The sequence below is a fragment of the Cupressus sempervirens genome, chromosome 3 (assembly GCF_028749045.1).
Source record: "Cupressus sempervirens isolate cs-2001-9-10 chromosome 3, ASM2874904v1, whole genome shotgun sequence".
NCBI classification, from domain to species: domain Eukaryota; kingdom Viridiplantae; phylum Streptophyta; class Pinopsida; order Cupressales; family Cupressaceae; genus Cupressus; species Cupressus sempervirens.
Genome location: NC_143120.1, coordinates 697,697,738 through 697,721,894, shown reverse-complemented (window position 1 = coordinate 697,721,894; position 24,157 = coordinate 697,697,738). Strand labels below are relative to the sequence as shown.

At 36.0% G+C, this 24,157-nt stretch overlaps 1 protein-coding gene and 1 pseudogene across 1 annotated transcript; both read left to right on the top strand.

The window, feature by feature from the left end:
- Positions 1–3,674, top strand: part of LOC149568653 (protein CTR9 homolog) — a 28,401-nt pseudogene extending 24,727 nt beyond the window's left edge.
- Positions 3,675–5,248: 1,574 nt separating this feature from the next.
- LOC149568652 (kinesin-like protein KIN-8A) lies at positions 5,249–8,754 on the top strand. The gene is made up of 8 exons (XM_089816756.1): positions 5,249–5,369; positions 5,451–6,183; positions 6,837–7,110; positions 7,194–7,247; positions 7,336–7,428; positions 7,536–7,775; positions 7,998–8,120; positions 8,224–8,754. Exons 1-8 carry the CDS (start codon positions 5,249–5,251, stop codon positions 8,752–8,754), a joined length of 2,169 nt encoding a protein of 722 aa, XP_089672882.1.
- The last annotated feature ends 15,403 nt before the right edge of the window (positions 8,755–24,157 follow it).

Genomic DNA, 24,157 nt, shown 5'->3' with positions numbered 1-24,157 from the left:
GCTTGTTATTTTCCAAGGAGAGGACTTCTATCAAGACAAATCATTAGATGTGGAGTGCACTTTGTCACAAACATAAAAGATTGCATGAAAGTTGTGAAAGGGGTGCAGAAGATGCTCACTTTTTCCTTGCAGAGTAACAAGTAGTTGGTGTTGTTGTTTCTATTAGTGTGAATTATGCAAAGTAGCCAATTGCATTTGATAAGAAACTCAGTGTCAATTTAGACGACATCCATTTCAAAGGAAGAAGACCTGATAAAGATAAGGCTCTTCAAGCCCTAAGGAGATCAAAAGCATTCAAAATTCTAGAACCCTACACAGTCGAGAGAAGACAGAGTGTGCAGAGTTTCCCCTAATAGTTGAGATCATGAACATAATCCAAATAGGTAGTTCATGGAAAGTCGCATAGTATGAGTGAAGAATCTAATGAGATGATACACTACATATCATAAAAAGTGGGAAAAAAAACCCCAAAAAAATATTAAAATACCATGTGATCGAAGCATGAAGGAGGTGGCAAGAACAAGAGCTAAAACAAAAGGGAAAGCACAAATGGAAGTCTACAATCATAGCAATAAGTCACAACAAAGTTTTATTACAATGTTCTACAATCAAACGCACCCATCAATGATCTGTAGCAAACATACCCTTGTGCCCTTTTTGATGGAGACCAAACTTTTTTGCTTCCCTTGCGCCAATGTTGATGGAGACTGGACTTTTTTGCTTCCCTCGCGCCAATGTTGATGGAGACTGGACTCGCAACTTCCCTCGCACCAATGTTGATGGAGACCGGACTCTCACCTTCGCCAAATGAAATGTGAATTACATTTTTGCCCTTCTTTTTTTGTTTTATGCTGTCGTGTGTGTTGCAATTCTGACGTAATTAATTTGTCGCAATTGCAACCAACACGAGCATGTTATTAAAAAAAACAAAAATTTTCTTTATAACGCGACCAACCAACCCATTTTAAAAACTTGGTCGCAATTTTTGGTCGCAATTTAGGGTGAAATGCACTAGTGATATAATGATAAACATCATAATGCATAGAAAACTCAACATGAACCCTACAAAATGTAATGCATGTATGATTTATCTTAACACAGAATGGTTTGGTCATCTCAAAATACCTTTGGCTGATTTTAATTTGAGAAAATTCTTGAATTAACATTTCATAAAAATGTGTTTGAGTCATATCAAAATAATGTTTTGCATGTGCCTCATGGTTTGTTTTTCCAATTAGTCTTTTGACAACATCTTTTTTGTTTGGTGTAGCCATTGTGTTGTCACACCAAAAGGTTTTCAATTAATGTTCTTAGTGCATCAACAATAACTTTATCCTTATGTGAGAGTCTACCTTGGAATGACCGAAAAGAAGTATCATTAGAACTCTCAAATTTCTCTCATCTCACTAAAGCTTTAGCTAATGATGTTCTACTTATCTTTAATGATTTACTTGTTTAGCTTACCATACAAGATTTTTCCATTTCATTTCCCATTATGGTTGATGTAAGGACATGTTGACTTGTATTATGTGATTTTAAACCAATGGATTGGTATGCATCAAAGAGATTTCTAACAATTCTTCTATCACTACTATTTTTAGATTAACCCCTAAATTCTCATTGTCTCTCTAAATTTAAGATTTTTAAGCACTTCAACAACAAGTTGGCATCTTCTTCTTTGATTTAATTTTCAAAATAGTTATTCCAAATATTTTTAACAATTCTTCTACAACTTCTTGCTGACATTTTATCATGTACTGGCTTCAAAATATTTTCATCAATGTCAATTAGAAACTTTGGTTTTCTACAAATTATTTGAGATGTTGATGTAGGTGCATGATCTATATTTCCATTACTTGCATTGTGTACATTCATCATTTCAACTTGAGATTTCACATTAGGTGCATTAGGTGGTGTATGTGTATTTGTCATAATTATTACAATTGTTGTATGTTTCAAGAACATTTTTGTTTGTTGAATTAGGTGCATTTGTGACATCAATATCAATAGTTGCATGCTCATGATTTTCATTTGCAACTTTAGGTGCATTGATCATGTCAATTTGAATTGGTAGACTTTCATCACTTACATTGGAGGTATTTGATGATGCACCTTCACATAATCTCCTCATACACTCTCTTGTTTCTGCCTTTGTTGCCTCTCATTTTTCAATAGTTCCTCTCTTAGCCTTTCCCATGATTGTAGATGCAAATCACCCTACAAAAAATAACATGAAATAAATACACAATCAAATACAAAATTAAACAAATGTGAAACACTATTTTATGCTCAGTCACAAGATACAAACATCTAATAACATGTGGACACAAGAAAATAGATCAAATTCATCATTTCCAAGAAAATTGCCATATAAAAAATAACATGAACAAAAATACACGATCAAATACAAAATTAAACAAATTTGCATCATTTTTTTATGCTCAATCACAAGATACAAACATAAAATAACATGTGGACACAAGAAAATAGATCAAATTCAACATTCCCAAGCAAAAATGACTGAATATTTGCATACCTGGTGTAGAAAGACATGTGAAAAAATAGTAGAATCTTGTGGCCCACAATGAAACAACATAATAATCACTAACATGTTCTTTTAATTACACTTTTTAGTAACTCGATTGGGTTATTGAGTCCTAACTACATTATCCATAGTATCTCAAAAGTCAGTCAGGTCTTACTAAACCTAATCGAGTTATGTAGAACTAGTAAACAAAGAGAGATGGGTGGTTAGTGAAAGGTAGAGGGAGGGAGTGAGGAGTTAGAGGATTAGGGGTTTAGGGATTAGAGAGAGGGCGTTAGGAGTTAGATAGAGATAAAGATAGAGATTAGGGGTTTGAGAGGGGGAGAGGGAGGGAAGGAGGGTTACTGATATCTTTGTGGGTACCATCCCCATTAGAATATTTTTCTTAACCGAGTTTCCCTAAAAAAAAAATATGGTGTTACAAGTTCTTTTATTGCTTGTGTATTATGTTTTAGTTTAATTTTGACATGTTTGATATGGTACTTGTGCAATCGGTTTGACATTATTAAAAGAGCTAGAATACCTTATTCACCCTTGCACTCTCACCCTAGCGCTCTCAGTATTCTTCAATCCTAACATTCCCTGAGGAATGGACATGATCTTTTGTCCTCATAAATTAAACAACTACCTAACTTGATAGGCAATTGTTCTCGATCTTGGTATGTCTTCATTCTTAATCTTCTGATGGGCTCTTCTATGCTTGTGTTGAAAACCCAAAAACAAAGTACCCAAAATGATAATACACAAAGGAATTGAATTGAAGAGTGCAATTTATTTTCTTCTTCTTCCCTTGAATTGCGATTGCTGCAAATTGAAAGAAGTCAATCTCATGAACAATGTCTCTCCCTAGGATGAATTATCCTTAGCCTGCATACTCAGTAGATCGCCAAACCGTAATTTACAAATAACAGGATTGGAATCAGTGAGGGCCAAGAAGGAGAAATTATTGAGGCATACACTTTTACATCCTTTCAGAATAAATCTTTGTGTATATTGAGTAGCTTGTTCATCGGCCAAAGATACATTGGTGAATCGGAGGAACCGCCCTGCCATTATAGCATTTGCACAGCTCAATGGATTCTGCCGAACACAGCTACTCAACCGGCACTTACGTGAATTCCACGCTTGATAATTTGCAGGATAGAATGCTTAATTACAACTACAGAATTCAATGTCTCTTGCACTGAAGCACACCCCATGAGCATAGCAGACCCCATGCACACCACATTTTAGTTGAGCTCTTGGAAAGATCATGCTCCATTGGCTCTTATCAATTCACTAAAACAACAGTTAGTATCCATCATAGTTTTAAACTTGCCTGATGAATATCGAACTACCTTCAGATGTATGCGACTATGTGTAGTAAATTCTTGCAGGAGAAAATTTCACCACTTCGTCCCCAAATGAGGACTAAGGAATCACATCTGACGCAGTGGTGTAATTAGTGTTGTAATATGAAACACCATTTTTGTAAGGTGTTCCAAGTGAGATGAAAGGGAGAAAAAAGTGATATATATACACCATGAAATTAGTAATGCGAAAGGATAAAATTATTATAGAGAATCATGTGGACTACATGAAAGTAGAGAGGGATATCTTGACATAGGTGGAACATCCTTTTATAGTTCAAATTCATTCAAGACAAAATCAAGATTGTATTCGACTCTGGATTTAGATCTCGAATAAAAGTATATGGCCACACATAGTATTGGATCTTTGTTCAAAAGAATTGTACAATAACATCCAAAGTTGATGAATAAATGTGGTCCAATTCTATGTGTGGGACAATAGTGTATATGGCACCTAGATTCATACTTTCTAAAGGTCATGATAAAATTTCCTATTGGTGGAGTGTTGGCATACTTCTTTATGAAATGGTTATTGGTCAGCCTCCCTTGAGCTACAATAATAGGCAGATCTTAGTAAGCCTCAAGGGCTTTTGCAGAAGGATCCTAGTAAGCGTCTAGGGAGCAGATTTAATCGCAGCAATGAAATTAAGTGTCACAAGTGGTTTAAAATTATTAACTGCAAAAAAAAGTGGTCTAAAATATTAACTCAAAGATTCCTTGTTGGGACTAGATTCATTGCTATCAAGTAGTTTTAGGGTTAGGGAGGAATTATGTGGATGACAGGTGAGAAAGCTCAAGGGAATGATGACAGTGAGTTTGGTTAAAAAATAATGTTTACTATAATCTAGCAATATTTTTATAGTAATATAATAAAATAATGTAAGGCAGTAAGAAAAATATAAGATCTCAATAACTGTGTAATTAAATTTTAAAAACTATATTGACACAATCTACATCAACACTCCACGTAACCATTGCATAATTTGCAGTCATATAAGGTTTCCCTAAGACAATTCACATCAACCACATAGAATGCATCTCAAAAGCCAACAACAAACGTATTTCTCAGTGTAACCAATGCACCTACTTTCACTGCAAAAACTAGTATTTAAGCATTTATAAAATTCAATATGGAGACAATGAAATGTATCTTATAGTTGGATATTACTTCCAAAATTAGATTTAAATGTAGTTTTATATTTATATATTCAATCACTTTAATGCTGTTCACTGTTCACTGAGAAATCAATGGAGCGATGAATGGCGGATACTCTTCACGATGGAAAATAATTACGGCCAGCAAAATCCGCAGACATTTTAACGTTCACTGCTAACTTTAAATTGAAAAGCAATTATGGACAGCAACATTGTATTGCCCGAACTGCAAGCGAAATCCTATTGTCAGACCTTGGAAGGCCCGGAAATAATTGAGAGACGTTTTCTATCAGCTAACTTTATGCTGTTTGTCAAAGATGGTGGCCGACTGATTATAAATTATGGAAAATGTGCTTCAAATTTCAAATTCTTCTTCTTTGTTCATTGACTATATGTTCAAGGACAGAGCGAGGCATTCTTGAAAATGAGCCCTGTTTATGATAGCATGGAATTCTGTTGTTTAAATTCTCTGGTTTTCCTGTTTCCAACGCTCTTCTTAGGTATCATATGTGCTTGTTCACTGTGGAGCTGCAGCACTTCTAAATCATCTCCGGAGAAGGCGAAGAGCCATTCTCATACGGATTCATATAAAAGGACATGTTCTTCTGCTTTTGCTCTTTTCAAGGAGGGGTTTAAGAGCTTGAAGCAGAGGCAAATTCACTCGGACAAAAATGCCGAGCCCCTCAGTGAAGCCTCTGAAGTAGCAGAACCTCCAAAGTCTATGCTTGAAAGAAGATTGGAGCAGAGTAGCACAAACATTTCAACGACAGTGGCAGAAAAGGAACTGTTGACTCCGCTTTGCAGCAATTCTCTCAGTGTGGAAAATTCAGGGCTCTGTTGTGACTCTACAGATGGACGATTTCAAGTTAGTGGCAAGAGTAGGAAGAGCAGAAGGGAAAACGTTTCCGAGCTTACAGAAAGGATTAAGGTTTATGTAAGGGTCAGACCTCTGTCGAAAAAAGAAGAAAAAATGGGTGCCCGTAGTTGTGTTGGTGCCGTGAGCGACAAGGACCTCTTGCTGAAAGAAATTAGAGACAAGGAAATTTCAAGCTCCAAGAAGAATAGTACTCAGACGTACAAATTCGATGCAATTTTCCATGAATCTGTTGAGCAACAAGAAGTTTACAATGCAAGGTAGTGAATTTCCTCATTTGCCCCACTTTCTTTGCATACTTCGCGTTGCATAAAATAGGCTTCATTTTCTCCAGGAAATAATGCATGCATTCCAACCATGCAAACTGAATTTTCTCCAGGAAATAATACACGCATTCGAACGATGCATAAAATAGGCTTCATTTTCTCCAGGAAATAATACAAACTGAATTTTCTTGGCCCTTTCTCTTAGTTTCTACTCTCCCGCCCTAGAGAATTTCTAAGAGCTTATTGAGCACCGTATATTAGAAGTTTATTGCCGGTTTTCTATGTTGAATTGATTTACATGTCAGAAATATCTGTGATACTTACACTAGAAGTGAATAATAGATTCCGACTAGGCTACTGTGTCGATAGTTGGTTAAGTGTTTGTATTTAATTGTCACTAATATATCTGATATTTCTTGTGATCTAATCTTGTTTTGTGACAAAATTATTTCAATTACTAAGTATGAAGCGTTTGAGAAAAGCAATTCAATTAGACATTACTCAATTCCTATTGTGGATAATACAATATGCAAACATGCAGGCTGTCTAAAAAAGAAAAATTCAGAATAGCTTGCATTTTAATATTGTTTGTAGTTGTACTGAATTCTATAGAATGTTGTGTAATTCATTGGAATGAATGTGTGCAGCACTGGAGAGCTTGTTGATGCTGTTCTCCATGGAAAAAATGCATGTGTGTTTTGTTATGGAGCTACAGGGGCAGGCAAAACTCATACAATGTTGGGAACCATTGAGACCCCAGGTGTGGTGGCCATGTCAATAAAAGATATCTTTACAAAGATTGGGCAGCAAAAGTGTTACCAAGAACCAGTGGTTGTGCTTTCATATATTGAGATTTACAATGAATCTGTGAAGGATCTCCTCTCCCTCGGCAGGCCTCTTGTTCTGAGAGAGGATAAACAGGTTTTCTTTAGTCCAATCTCAAGCTCTTTGTTTTAGCATTTGGGGTTTCTTTTATTGACCAAAATGAACTTTCGTTCTTTCAGGGCAATGTATCGTTGCTAGGGATCACACAATGCAGGACTTATTCAACTAAAGAGGTGTGATTTTCACTTTTCTGTTAAATTTGGATACACAATAGAGAATACAAATCATACAACAAACGTGTCTAAATAAGCTTGCATGCAGGTAATGGAATTACTTCAACAAGGAAATAAGAACAGAACTACAGCGTCCACTCGAATGAATGAGACTTCATCTCGATCTCATGCTATTATTCAGGTTTGCACTTCATAATAAAAGTCCTCTAATTTGGAAATTTTCAGTCTTCAAGATTATGTAGGATCATAACTTAAATTGTTTTTAAATTGTTTTGATTATTGTTGCAGGTTATGGTGGAATGGAAAGTGGATGGGGGATCAAACACTGAAACTTGCAAGGGTAAACTATCTCTGGTAGATTTGGCAGGGTCTGAGAGGGCTGCGGCCACAAATCAAAGGACAGTCAGATGTGTGGAAGGAGCCAACATAAACAAATCACTCTTGGCCCTTAGCAGCTGCATAAATGCTCTAGTAGAAAGGAAAAGACACATACCTTACAGAGATTCAAAACTAACTCAACTTCTCAAGGTATGAAAATTATTATCCTTAAGATTTTTCCCAATTTCTACTTTTCTCACTTGTAAGCTTTTAGAATGACATTATAAGGAATATGATGTAAGCCATTATAAGGAATTTGCACAACATATATCTACATAACAATTGAAAACGTTTGAATATAAAAAAGAAAAAACTATCTTGGCAGGATCTTTTAAGGGTCGACTGACCATGATAGGCATTGCATGATTGCAGGACTCATTAGGTGGAAATTGCCAAACTACCATTATTGCAAATATCAGTCCAAATAATTTAGCTTATACAGAAACAAAAAACACTCTTCACTGGGCAAATCGAGCAAAAGAGATTCCCACAAAGGTAAGTTATGACTAGATTTTAATCAAGCGCTATTTCACAGTTTAGTTTTATTTGGAACTGGTCAATAAAATGATCTTTGATGGGGAGTATCATGATATTACAGGTCAGCAGTATTGCAAATGAAGGGGAAGTCAAAATTGAACACTACGATCTTCTCCTTGAAATGCAAAAGGAGATTCAAGAGTTAAGAATGCAGAACGATCTATTCCAACAAAAGTTAATTGCCCTTGAAAACCGAACAGAGAATTCTACTCCATATGGACCTTACCCATTTCCCCTACTCCATTTTCCTTGTACTATCCATACTCAAAGGCCTGAGTTATCCAACAACAGGCATTCTACAGAGAAACACGCCAAGGAAGTTAACAGTCAAGGGCTGAAGATGAATCTTCATGCTTTGAAAAAGAAACAGCCCACATCCCACCCTTTGTCTCTAAAATCTGATCATTGTGAAAGAAAACTGAGTTCCCCACATGCAAAACTGAAGAGACTGTCTCCCTCTTCCTCTGCTGTGTCTAAGTTTCCCACATCAAGGAAAAAACATGCCTTTGGGGGAAGCACCAAAAGACCTGCAACTCTAAAAAGCACTACTAGGAACTACACCAAGGATTGCATTTTTTTTGGACATGAATAGTGCTTGCCGACTTATTCATTGCTCCTTGTACCCCAAGTCCATATGTAGACAGAAGCAGGGCAGGCCAGTAGACGGACTGGTTTATGCTAATCTACTAGTGGAAGATTAGCTCTTGAAGACATCGGTTCCATTTGTCCTCTATCAGGCAACATAAATTTACCAAGACACTTGAGGATTTGTGAAGGCGGCCCTTTAAAGATGAGGGTGAAAATTTTGAGTTATGAAGGATTTGAGGAGTGCCATTTATCATTTGTTATAGGTCCCTTGGTAAGGTGGTGATATTTAATCTAACTATGCCAAGTCAAAGAGATCAAAGATTGTAAGTTTTCTTGGAGTGGTTTTACGTACTAATTTTTAATAGTGATGATTATTTGTCTGCAATTGGTAAGTTTTGTGAGTACCTTTTCCTTGACATTTCTTTCAAGCGACTTTTTCTTCTTTGCATTATACATGTAAGTTTTCACTGTACTCAATCACCTTCTCACAACTAACTTTTTAAGAATTCGCTAGCTTGAAATCAAATGGCACAACAGATCAAGGATATATTCATGGTGTAAGCAGAAGTGCTTTTTGGGGCAAACATACAGATTGGCAACCAAAAAGATTCAAAGAATTGAAAGATCCCTGCAAGCCATCTTAACAGGAAATAATTATTTGTCTTTGCTTTGCTAGAAACAGTTCATAGTGAAAATAGTTTAATCTTGCATACTAGAAAGTACTATTTTGCAAAATGGAGAGGTAATTAGTAACTAAAAGACACTTTTGATTTATGAAGTTGGCAAATCCTGTGTTCGATTCGTGCAAATTTGGTGTGTTTAATTTTCTTTCAAAGTTCATTGAAATATGAGATCAGTATCTGTCGATTTCTTTTAAAGCAGAGTGCACCAATATAACAATAATTTGCATCTTAAATGGATTTCTGGTCATCTGTTAAAAAAAGCTCGCATGGTTAGAATTTAAGAGTACTCTCATAATCACTGTGAACTGTGAAAAATTCTGGTCTACTATTGCTACGATGGTATCTATATATCAAACTTCGAGAGAATATAGTATTCATTGGATTATGATTAGTTTAGATATATCAAATATGTAAATTCACAAAACCAAGAATTGAAAAAATTATATAACCATTCTTATCACTTGGTAACTAGATAGTGGAAGAATTTTTATATGAATTTTTTTAAATACTCAGAGATGCACCAGTTAACAGGGCAGTGCCATATAACTTAGCAATTTCATATGAGTGCCAAAAGAGGGAATATGCATAGAAGTTTACTGTACTATTGAATTTAAAAAAACAAAAATTTTGTTATAATGATAAATGGCTTCAACTTGGCTTCAACTAACTGCCAAGAATACAAAAATTGAATCCAAAAATTTCCTTGTACTATGAACTAGATAACCAAATTTGTTTACTTTGACCAGGTAGCACGGATTAAAATGATCATGAATAATCACCTAAGAAGGATTATCAAATATGAAAAATGTAAGGATCGTAATATGGTTGAGAAAGCATGAAATGATCAGGGTATCAATGTTTTCAACAATAGCCTAACATTTTTATTTAAAAATAATGGAAAGGTATATTTACAGTTATAGCAAGGATTTATCATATGTTAGTTTTAGGTAGCTTGGACAGTTGTTCGTCCATATGTGAGTAATTAGCGAATAATTGTTAGAGTTAGGACAAATAATTGTTAATTAATTGACTCCTTCTAGAAGCAACTAGAAACTTTTTGGTTAGGAAGCAACTAGAAGCTTCTTGGTTAGGAAGCAACTAGAAACTTCTTGGTTGAGTTGTCTTTATCAAGAAGCAACTAGAAACCTCTTGGTTAAGTAGTATAAAAGGGGATCAAGGGAGGCATTTGGAGAATAGAACAGAACAAAACAGAGAACAATAAGAGTTGTAGAAGCATTTGCAATGTTAGCAAATGAGTTTGCAGTGATAGCAAACAATCTTGTAGTGTTAGTAAGGGCGCAATGATAGTCTTGGGGATAGCAGTGGAGAATATCAACAAGACAAATTAGAAGGTTGTTTGAATTTTACCAATGAGAGGAAAGGAAGTTTGTATCTCTTGATTTGCTAAAGTTAATGTAATTTCCATTTGTAGAATTGGTTTTCCCTTAGGGGTTTTTCCAGGGACGATTTGTCCAAAAATATTGTGTTCTTTGTGTTCTGAATTTCTTTCCATATTTTATTGGTGAAGTTGCAGTTGTGTTATTTTTCGATATTAGTTGTGAATTTATTTTCGATAGTTTAAAAATAATTTACGATAGGAGATTAATAATCAGTGACTACAATAGTGTTAATTTTCACACAATCAACGACCTATCATATAATGATCCTAAAGAATTAGTATGATAATAACATAGGCACCAAAAGAAAATGCTTTATCCTACAAGATTGCAATTAATACGAAAGCAAGAAGGTGAACTCAAAAAAAAAGACTTATTGAAAGTTGATAAAAAGAAATAATGACGATACACACACACACACACACACACACACACACACAAAAGAATATTTTGCACACTTTATCAACAGAGGATAACCTCCACACATGGGGCCACAAGCACAAACCTGGTGGTCCCTCAACTGGGCAACACCACGATGGGGTGGGCAAGGGGGGCAGAGTTGGAACTCAAGACTTCTTACTTCTAAAGTTTAGCCAAACACCAAAACACCAGAGGCCAGTGTTGGTGATGGACCTTAGTTTCATTGGACTTGTATTCCTAGGCATATTTTTAGCTTTAGATGTTTTGCACACTATATCAGTGGAGGATAACCCCCTCACATGGGGCCATAGGCACAAACCTAGCAGTCCCTTAACCAAGCAACACCACGATGGGGGGTGGGAACTTGAGATTTCTTACTTCTAAAGTTTAACTAAACACCAAAACACATAATGATTTCATTTTTTTAATATATATGCATGAAAGTTTTACATATACAAATGCATGAGGCTAAATAATATCATGTATCACTTTGAAATATTTTATATTTGTAATGTCCCATTTTTTTTGAAGGAATTAATTATAAAGTTATCAATTAAAAAATATATATTACAAGGTAATTTTATAAATTAAATAAAAAAATCTTCTAGAGGTTGCTAGAAGAAGCGGAGAAAAATTAAAAAGGGAGGTCGACCTATCAAGGAAAAAAGAATAAATAGGCATTGAGGGCTCATTGCCTATCATCGAGATTTATTATTTCTTTTTGCTGATGTGCGTTGTGGAGCCTAGGGTTTCTGCAAGTAGTCACAATTGGCCATTGAGAACAAAAACTCTCAATTGGTACACAATTTTGAGGGTGTGAAAGATCACCTAAATTATTGCAGATGTGGGAAGGATATTTTAGTCCTTTCACTTGTGCTTAATTGATGGTTTGGAGTTTCAGTTGGAATTTCACTTTCATCATATCATCTTTAGCATTCAGTCTCCACCATTTGATCAATCCAGGTTCTTCATTTCAATCTATAGTTGCAACAAGTTCTCAATTGTATACAACCAGTTAGGGTTTCTCTCTAATGTGCTATGTCATAATGTTTTGGTGTTGAAATTTTCCATATCATTTGTAAAAACATTTGGTTTTCATTGAATGAATACATTGGCACTGTTATTTCTTTTATTTCAGCAATATATTTTAGCAGTGTATTAAATTTAGGGTTTTGTTTAGTGGCCTATTAGTACGGGTCATTACAGTGGTATCAAAGCGGTTTCCTACCAGCCTGATAGGGTTACCCAGCCACCATTTAATTTAGTTTACAAAAGAACCAACATAACTGAGAATATGGCTGAGAAACATTCTCAAAGCCCATCCAGAAGTGTGCGAGATGATGAGACTTTACAGCAACAGGAGAGGCTTCTACAGTCAATAGAGGCAAGTACATAGGCAATGATGGTTATGATGCAACATTTGATTGGGGAAAATAGGAGGAATAATCATAATAATGACCAGGATGATAGGAGCATAGCAGGATCACAACATAGGACACGGTCTGGAATAGTTGATAGACCCAGACGTCCTACATTCAGAGAAGAAACTCCAACACGCACACCTGATGCTATGGTAACAGATATTGTAGATGAACTCCGAGAAGTGAGGAATGAGTGGGATTCATTACCAGAATATGTACTGGATGGATGAACATTTGACAGGTACCTGAACTATAGAGTTGCCAGGCAGAAGCAAGTAGATAAACACAATGAGTTGCAACAGTTCACCAACAAGTTGGTATTACCCACATTTGATGGCAGTGGAAAAATGACTACTCATGCTTGGATTCATCAGGTGGATACTTTCCTATCTTTGAAGATGATGACAGAATTTGAAGCACTCAAGTATGCCACTTTACACTTAGATGGGGCAGCACATTATTGGTGGACACATGGCATGATCACATTGCAACACAATCAGCTAACCACTTATTAGGATTTTGTGGATAGATTGATAGAAAGGTTTGATAAAAAAAATCCTGAAGCTTATTTTCGGGAGTTAGCCCAGTTGAGACAGTTAGGAGGCTTAGAACAATTTATCAATGACTTCCAGAAGCTTGCAGTGATGGTGCCTGACATTTTAGAAAGGAGGCTAGTTATTTTATTCACAGAGAGATTAACTAAACCACTCAAGGGGTGGGTAAAGGCCTTTGATCCTCCTACATTATAGGAAGCCATGAAGAAAGCCCACAGTATGGAACTTGCAGCTCCAACAAACCAGTTTAGTTCAAAGAGTTCTTCATCATTTAGAGATATCAAAGGAGAATTCAGCAAGGGTAAAGAGAAGGTTAGTGACTCAAAAGACAAGCTAGCTACACCTTGGGATAAGGAAACACTTAATGACCTACGTAGGAAGAAGCTATGCTTCTTTTGCAAAGGTCCCTATGAGTTTGGTCATGATTGTCCTATGAAGCCTAAGGGGAAGGCTAATCGGGTGATGTGGGCTTATTACGAAGGTTCAAATTCAGACATCTCAGAGCACCATGATGAGGATCCTAATGAGGCAGAGGGTGAAAAAGAGGTAGATATTGCTGAGAAAAAAGAGGCTCTAGAGATACATTTGCAGGAGGCACGTTTGTCTAGTATTCAAAGAAAGGGATCTTTCAAATTTCGGGGAGTCTTGGTAGGACAAAAGATTATTACTCTGTTGGATACAAGTGCCAAGCATAATTTCATTGATGCAAAATTTGTGGAGAGGCATGGACTCATTACTGAGGAGTTCAAGGGACTAAGAGTTAAGGTAGCTGATGGATATACTCTTCGTTGTGATAGGATGGTGCAAGATCTACCTTTGCGCCTGAACAACTATGAGTTTAAGGCAGACTATCATGTGGTCAACATGGGTGACATGGACATAGTACTTGGGATGCAATGGCTATATTCTTTGAAGGAGGTTACCCTGAGATTTGGAGGATATGGAGATACGATTCGTGGTGGATGGCAGGACTCATGTGTTGAAGGCTATCCGTAATGGTGATGTCAGGACTATCTCATTTAGGCGGTTGGAGAGATAAAGCAAACATAATAATATAGAGTGGGCGGCAATATGCACTTTGATGCCTACCTAGGAGGGGCAACATAAGACTGAATATGATCCAAATATTCAGAAATTGAGAATCAAGTGTAGGAAGGTATTTAGTGAGATTCCACCAGGCAGGCCACCAGACAGAGGTATTGAGCACATTATCGAGTTGGAGGAAGGTGCTAAGCCTATCATGATCACACCATACCGACACCCAAAATGACTCAAAGATGAGATCGAGAGGACCATCAACGAGTTGCTAGCAATGGGACACATCAAAACAAGTAAGTCACCCTTTGCATCTTCTGTTGTTTTGGTAAAAAAGAAGGATAGTACTCTACGAATGTGTATTGATTACAAGGTGTTGAATAAGAGAACTATAAAGAACAAGTATCCCATCCCATGCATCGATGAGCTAATAGACGAATTGCATGAGGCTTGTTATTTCAAAAAAATTGATTTGAGATCAACCTATCACTAGATCAGAGTTTGAGGGCAGGATATAGAAAAAAACTACTTTTAGATGTCATTACGGGCATTTTGAGTTCGTAGTCATGCCTTTTGGTTTGACTAATGCACCTGCCACTTTTCAATCCACTATGAACAAGGTCTTCCACCATCAGTTGAGGAAATTTGTTCTAGTGTTCTTTGATGATATTTTGATCTATAGCAGGACATGGTAGGAACATTTAGAGCACTTAGAGACAGTATTAAGCATTTTATAGAGCAAGTCCTTGTATGCCAAGGAGTCCAAATGTGATTTGGGGATGACAGAATTGTTGTATCTTGGACACATCATTAGTGCAGAAGGAGTGCAAATGGATCCTGAAAAGATCTGTGCTATTTTTGATTGGCCACCACTAGAGAACCTTACACAGTTAAGAGGGTTCCTTGGTCTATGTGGATTCTATCGCAGGTTTGTTAGTTGCTACTCATGACATGCAGCACCCATGACAGATTTGCTGAAGGAAGGGGCATTTGTGTGGACTCGAGAGGCACAAGAGTGTTTTATGCACTTCAAGGAAATAGTGACTACATGCCCAGTATTAGCATTACCTAATTTCACAAAGCCATTTGAGCTTCAATGTGATGCTTTTGGAGAGGGAGTTGGTGTTGTACTCATGCAGGACAAGCATCCTATAGCTTATGAGAGTAGGAAACTCAAAGGGGCTGAGAGATCATTCAACATATATGATAAGGAGATGTTGGCCATCATGCATGCCTTGGCCAAATTCAGATAGTATCTTGTGGGCAAAGAATTTTGTATTAAAACTAATCATAATAGTTTAAAGCACTTTTTGGGACAGCGAGACTTGAATGATCGTTAGTAGAAGTGGGTGAGTAAGTTACAAGCATATGATTTTGATATCACATATGTTAAGGGGACATAGAATATTTTTGCAGATGCTTTATCCTGTAGGCCACACCTCACTTCTATGATTTCGATATTAGAGGATTGGCGACACTTGATTGTAGCAGAATATGCCAAAGAAACGTGGGCCTCTGCTATAGTGGAGGGGACAACAATCGACACTAGATACACTCTAATAGATGATTTGATCATTTACAAGAATAGGATTTACGTAGTCCCAGGATCAAAGTGAAGCAGATGATTTTGAGAGCATTTCATAATTCACCTACAGCAGGCCATCCTGGGTATTTCAAGACTTACAGGTTAGTATGGGAACAATTCACTTGGAAGGGACTTAAGGCTGATGTTTTGCAGTATGTGCGTGAGTGTCATGTTTACCACCAGAAAAAACAAAAGCACACTTATCCAGCAAGGTTTCTACAGCCACTTCCTATTCCTGACAGGAACTGGGAGTGCATCTCTATGGATTTTATTATGGGCTTGCCTAGGGCCCAAAGGCGCAATTTTTTCTATGCAGTGGTGAATAGGCTGACAAAATATGCTCACTTCTTCCCTATCACTACTACATACTCAACAACTCATGTGGCAGAGGTCTTCTTCAAGGAGATTTTTAGATTACACAATTTTCCTCCGAGCATTGTGAGTGACAGGGATAGCCGCTTCATGAGTCACTTTTGGTAGGAGATATTTCAGTTGTGTGGCATTGAGCTTACACCTAGTACCAGTTATCACCCACACACTGATGGTCAAACAGAGATTGTAAACAAATGGGTGGAAGGGTATTTGAGGAATTATGTGGCAGATCAACAGTGAGCTTGGGTCAGATGGATATATCTCTATGAGTATTGTTACAATACTACATATCATATGACTATACAAATGACACCCTTCATGGCACTTTACGGTTATGAGGCACCTAGTTTCTTAGATTTTTTGTTGGGAGACAGTCGAGTACCCCGTGCAGGTGAACTATTACAGGAAAGTAAAGATATAGTTGCTACTCTCAAAGACTCAAATGAATTTAAGTTGATAGGTTATACTGATAGTGATTGGGCTAGAAGTATAGATGATAGGAAGAGCACTTCTGGATACATGTTTCATATGGGATTGGGTACAATTTCATGGGCATCCAAGAAGCAATCTATTGTTTCTCAATCTATAGCAGAGGCTGAATATATAGCAGCAAATGCAGCAGCATGTCAAAGTATTTGGTTAAGGAGGATCTTGACAGACTTGAATGAAAGGCAAGAGGATGGAACCACAATTTATTGTGACAACATCTCATCAATTGCATTATCTAAGAATTTAGTCTTCCATGGGAGAAGAAAACATATAGAGATCAGATATCACTTCATTAGAGAGTTGGTGGAGAATCGAGATATCAAAGTAGAATTTTTTAAGTTTGAGCAGCAACTAGCAGACATTTTTACCAAGCCATTAGGGATTGGAACTTTTGTACACCTAAGAGAGTGTCTTGGTGTAGTTGATTTGGATCAGCAGTGATCCTTGTTTGTTTGGCTCGGGACAAAGGGGGAGTGTTGACATATTAAATGCAGTTAACATTTGTCCCTGGAGCCAAACGCCCACCTACCATCCCTGACGACCTGCACAATAGTCATAAACATTTATTATAGGTAGGTGAGTTTTCAAATTTGCAAATGAGGGGGAAAACATTTTTTGGCAGAAGACAAAAAGGAATGTTCTTTTCCATTTGACCAGTAGACAGAGTGAAGGTGAAGAAGAGAAGATCAGAGAGTTGTAGAGAACAAAAAGAGGAAAGGAAGTGATCAGCAGATCAACCATTGTAGAGACAGAAGGAATCATTGTCGTGCCTATAGTTGCATGTGCTTCTACCTGTTATTTTGTAAGTTTAATATTTTGTTGAGTGTGTCCTGTGAAGCAGTGTTTGCTTCAGGCACCATTGTATGCGGCCATTAGAGCTGCAAGTTTAAAGTTTATGAAGTTTGAAGTTTTACTAGTTTTAGGGTTATTTTAGGGTTTTCGGGTAGAAGCCATATGCTCCCAGATTTTGTAATAGTTTCAATCAAAGTTAAATAGCAAGCAAGAAGGCATACATGAATCCATTTCTTCTTATTCATTTCATTTTGTGAAGTTTATTGTTGAATATTCTAAGCCTTGAGTTCTCTAGTTTTGATGGTGGTAATACTCACATTGAAATTATGTCACTCAGTTTGCTCTTTATTTGAGTTTTTAACTTTATAGTTATTGCTGAGTTTACTCGGCATTTTCTTCTACTGAGCTCCACCCTCCTGTGGCTATCAAGTTCACTCGGTAATCACACTACCGAGCTCACTTGGCATTCATTGGTGTCGATTTGCCCTTCATTTTCTGAGCTCTCTCGACATCCATTAGTGACGATTTGCCCTTCATTTTCCAAGCTCACTTGGTACTCTCCTGTTACTCGGTTCCTTAAGCTACCGAGTAAATCCAGCACTCGGCAATAGTGAGTGTCGGGAAAATTTTTAAGTTTAGGGCTGATTTTTTAAAGTTGTCAATGATTTCTCACAAAAGTTAGGTGCAATATGGAGAAGGAAGATTTTTGCAAGGTTTCTCACTTGAGAAGGGTCTCATCACCAAATATCTGTTGTAGCATTAGTCTCCAACGTGGACATGGAGCACATTGCAAACCTAGTTCAAACACTTGGGTGCTCGATCCAAATCACAAAAAATTGGACATTCCTACTTGTCTCTATGATTCATCACCTCAACACAAGCCAAACAATGATACAATTTCACCCCGATCAAGCATCAGTAAGTAAATCCCTCGATTGCCACCTCCTTCTGAGTTCACATCCTTTGTGCATATGATGACTACATTGATTTGTTTCCATTTGAGGTAGCCCACAAAAAACTTCAAATGCAAAGGAGTGCCACTTGGCCTCATGACTATTCAAATCATTGTCTTCCCTGAGCTCCACTCCATATATGGAGGATGATGATCATGATGTTTTCCTCTCCCTATAAAGTAGACTACTCACAATCCACAATCCTCTGGTTTCAGGTAATAAGAAAACCCTTGAAAAAATAACTTTTGAGGAACGCTCAAGTGTTGCCACTCAATTTTTGTATCCGCATAAGAACAATAACACTCATCAAATGGATAGAAGGGAGAGACGCAAGTAGTCCAAGAAAAGGAGAAGATCCCCAATTCCTTTTCCTTCCATACCCATGAATTTTGCACTTCCCCAAAGAGTGGAGGGGATCTCGGCAATCTTAGTATCGGTTTTAGTACCTCATTTTGTGATGGGAGCAAACCACATTCTCCTAGGTAGGGAACCCAATTTAGAAGAGAGTTTAGCAAATCTTGGTACAAGAAGATGATTCCCTTCCCCACCGAATTCCCTTCTAATACAAGAAACTTCAAATTGTAAACCAATTGAAGCTAAGGATTCTAGGGAATCTTTGAGCTCCTACAAAGCATTGGCATATAGACAAGGGAGGAATAATATTGATATGGTAAATTGATGAATGATCTGTTTGCAGATTAGGTAAGTATAGCTCATATTGAATTTGATTATTACTGTATTGAATGCAATTCGAAAGTCTTTAAGAACTTCTTAGAAGAAGAAGACAAGATCTTCTTTGGAGGATCCCTATTTTTATGCTTTGATTACCCTACTTTCTTCAACCCTAAGGATCGTGTCATGCTAAGAAAGGTTGTTTAGTTCAATTTAGGGTAATCCCAATTTTCCTCCTTAATATGGATGTTCTACATCATATTGGCAATTGCTTTAGGAATTTTTAGGGCCGGTTATCCCTCGTTCCTCTTATGAGGGGTGCTTAATTCTTACCCTTTTTAACCCCCTCTTATGTCTTTCAATATTCACAATCCATAATGATCATACTTCCTTTAGTATTTTCTCCAAACCCTACTAGGACACTATAGAGGATAGAAAAGGTTCTTTGATTGATGATTTTCCCTCCCTCCAAATCTATTATGCAATCTTTCAAGTTCAAGAAAGAGATTCCTTCCATACCTCATGCAACTACGAAGCAAATCTTGGTGGTACAAGATGGACTAGTTCACAATGGAATGACACCCATCATCTTAGAGGAAAATTTTTCAAACCTTCCCCTATTGGTCAAACCTCCCCATCCCTAGCTATGCACCCCATCATCATTTCTAGAAAAATATTGAGATGGCTAGTTCTTCGCCCACTCCTTTAATTGACCTAGAAGATAATGAGATCACTAGACCCTGTAACCCTTCGAATCAGCCTCTCCCCTTTGGTGTCTCCCTCTTGGATATGAATTTCCCACTCTCGCTCCTCATATCATTCCCCCACTTTATCTATTAGCACATAATACTCCTCTTTCCCATCCCATTGCCCAGAGAAGCATTTTAAACACAACTACCAAAGAGGAAGCTAGAGAAATTATCAACTCCCTCCAAACTAGACTCCTACAGTTCTCAATGACTTAATAGGGGAATTTACATTCACCATTAAAGAAATTCAACAAGAACTTCTTAGGTGGAAAAAATTTTAAGCTAACGTGTTTGCCTTTGAATCTATGCTACACATAACTCCTTAGGAACATTCTAGCAATGAACAACTTCCCATGGAGCTTGAATCTATCTACGATATGATTGGTATAAAACAAATGGAAAATTTGGAAGATGTCATATGTTCCTCTCTAGATAATATGATCCAATCTATAGGCATGACATTTCTAGTCTCTCCCTAGATTCATAGCAAGGAATGGGAGATCAAATACCTGATTCAAGGAATGGGAGATCAAATACCAGATTCTTCTTCTCCCCTTCTCTGTCTTGGGATAGAAGAAACTAACCAAGGGGAAGATACTCCAGATTGTGGCAAAATATCTAGAAAATATGGTAGAAAATCTAAATTTGATCTTAGGAAAAGGGATGGTGAATTTGGGAATCAAGCTAAACTTACTTCATTATTTCAAAATGGGAAGGGGAAGAGCCTTCCACCCTCTCAATGATCATCACATCTTGGAATTTTAGGGGTGACATGCCCCAAGTAGAAAACATTTGTTAAAACACCACCTTAAAACTTAATTCAAACTTAATCCTCCTTCAAGAAACTAAACTCAACTTGGAGGAACTGAGGGCCCATTTGGTTGCTGGCATATGCATTGAAAATTAGAATGGAAAAATGGAATGAGAATGGAAATGGGAAATGGGAATAGAAAAGGGCAATTCCAATCTTGTTTGGTTCACTTGGAATTTGACTAGGAATATTTTAATCCATTGTTTGGTTGTACAAAAATGGAATAGGAATAAGTTTAAGTTTTGTATTTTTTAAAATATTTCCCTTAAATTTTTTTATTTTAATTTATTATTTTTTGGTTAACTTTTTCAATAATGGTTAAATGGTTAATTTATTTTTATTTTTATTTTATGCATTGAAGTTAATGAGAAATATAATTTATTTCTTTTTTTAAAACAAATAGATATAATAAAAAAATATGTTAAAGAAATTGTTTTAAAAAATTAAAAATTTAAAACATATATATGAGTAAAAGTACAAAGTTGTGTCACCTTTTAGGCTAACTTATCAGAATGACTGAATTTGAGTATTTTTATCTAAAACTCAATTTTGTTCAAACATATGATCTTCATAAATTTATTTGAGCTAAGTTATATCTGGTATCACACTTTTCCAATTGGAAATGTCTATTAAATGAATATTTTATACTAGTTAGTATCCAATTACTAAAGAAATATAATTATTTCAGAAAACTAATGTTTCAATAACTCTTACTATTTTTTATGATGTTTTTTTAATAACATATAAACACCATTTTATGAAGCTCAAAGTCAAGGATATTCATTTATAGAGTTCATAGTGTTTTAATTAGATATAGTATTTTGTAATTAAAAAATTCTACAAGTATGTATTTTAACACTCGGAAAGATGTCGATTTTGAGAAAGAAAAAAAAATATTAAATCTAATCAATAGAAATTAGAAATGATATGGTGTTCTAGAGGAGAGAGTCCTCTTTTAGAATCTATAAGTTTTCTTTTGGTTGGAATAGAATTATTTTGAAAAATGTTGTGGGAGATGAAAACTATTGATTTGAATAAGTTGAAGTTTGAATCGTTATAAAAGAGAAAATATAGGGGTAAATCCAATTTTTATTTTTGATTGTTTTAGCTATATATGTTATCTATAACATATTATGAGATCAAAGGGAAATAAGCTTATTTCCATGTAATTTTGTGGTAGGAACTAGAACCCTTATTTCTAGCATTTTTCAGCAACTAAAAATTTATCATTAAAAAATAGGAAAATATATCATTTCTTATTCTAAATAATTATTAAAAAATATAATCCTAACCTTCATCCATTTCTACACATTTCATTAGTTTACTTAATTTTCAAATTCTAAATAATAATACTAGTTTTATGTCACTAGAGGTGAACAATTATACTTTTGTTAGCCTTTTCCTTTGTAAAATGGTGACACAAGTTTTTGATAGGAATGGCCCATTCCAATAACAGATTTTTTAGCATAGACATATGCTCATTTTAGGGGCAAAATTGGAATATGTCTTCCTATTCCCAATTCTAATTGAGCATACCAAACAATGAATATAAAACATATTCTAATTTTTTCTTCCTATTCCAGCAACCAAACAAGCCCTAAAGAAACTTGATAGGAAACTAGGAATGTGGAAAGTGTGGGGCTACCCAACTATTTCAGCATCAAGAGTTTTTTTTTTTATTGAAACTCAAAAAAGGTTTTCTTCAAACCCATCGCTTCTCAACCAAATCAGATGTGTGGCCTAGCTAAAAGCTACTCTTCCAACCTAGCCTTCACCCTTCTCAATATTTATGGATCCACCTCCTCAGCTAGGAAACTTGTAGTATGGGGTGAAATCATCAATTTTCTCTATGTAAACTAGGAGAGAAATGCCATTTTGGGTGGGGATTTTAATGCCATCAATGATTTAGATGAAAATATTGGTGGTATTAGAAGCTTAAGCCAAGCTTCTAGGGACTTCAATAGTATGATCATGCCATGCAATCTCTTGGATATTTAAACTAGCAATAGATTGTGCACCTAGAATAATAAGAGGGTGAGCACAAAGTTCATTATAGAAAGGCTGGAAAAAATTCTATTCACTAGTGACTTGGCTTCTTTTAACCATAACCTTTTAGCTAAATTCATCACCACATCAGGATCACACCATCTCCCCATAAAACTAACCATTGCAAATAGCCAAACCAAGTAGAACCCCCTTCAAATTTGAAAACATGTGGTTTCAAGATGTTAGCTTTCCTTCCCTTTTGGAACAATGGTTAAATGAGGAAATTTTCTAGGGCTTGAGAATGTATTGCCTTGTCTCAAAACTAAAATATCTTAAAGGGGTGGAATAACAAGTCCTTTAAAAATATATTCGAAGAGCTCAATAATGTGGAATTAGACATTATGGAGCTTAATGAAGAAATATTGGATAAATTTATGGATAATGATACTTAGTTTTTGGAAACAGACCTTATTGCTAAGAAAGCAGACCTCCATACCAAAGAAGAAATATTTTGGAAGTGGAAATCTAGAGAAACCTTGCTATTTGAAGGGGATAGAAACACCAAATTCTTCCATAACAACTCCAAGATGAGATATTGCATTAATAGAATCTATAAAATCAAAAATCCACAAGGAATATTCATAGAAGAGCCTAAGGAAATAGCGACAAACACCATTAACCATTTTAGAGTTATTCTCAATAACTAGAACTCCTCTCATCTTACTGTCTAAACAACTTTGCTCAATAAAATCGCCAAAATAATCACAAAAGAAAAAAAAATCTCTCCTTAACAAAAATTTTACCAAAGAATAGATCAAAATGACCCTCTTTTAGATGCACCTTGATAAGGCCCCAAGCCCAAATGGCTTTTAGACAAGCTTCTTCCAAAAATGTTGGTATTTTTCTGGTGATAGCCTATGGAGAGCTATAGAAGGGTCTAGAAATTTGGGAAGCTTCCTAAAAGAAATAAATTATGCCTTCCTTACCTTGATCCATAAGAAGAATGAAGCCTCTCACACTTTGGGAATACATGCCTTTTTCTCTTTACAATATAGTGTACACAATCCTAACTAAAGCCCTAGCCAACAAACTCAAACTCATCCTCCCTTGCATCATTTTGGATGATAAATTTGGATATATCACCGATAGATCTATAATGGATAGTGTTGAGAATATATTGAAGAATATCATTAAAGAGGGAGATTATTGAGAATAGATTGATACAAGTATGATCAATATGCTTCAATCATTGTTTTGTCAATGATGTCAAACTTGCTATTTGCTGGTAAGACAACTACTTATATGATTTAATTACTATCACTCATTTGATGATGAAGAGGATTTGATCAAAAGATGTAACAATAGCACCTAGAGGAAAGGTTGAGTTATGATTATGTAAAGGAGTATAAGAATCAGTTAAGAAAATGATAACATGATGTATTGATAATCTACTTAAGGTTACAAAGGTTGGTTACACTAAGAAAGTTT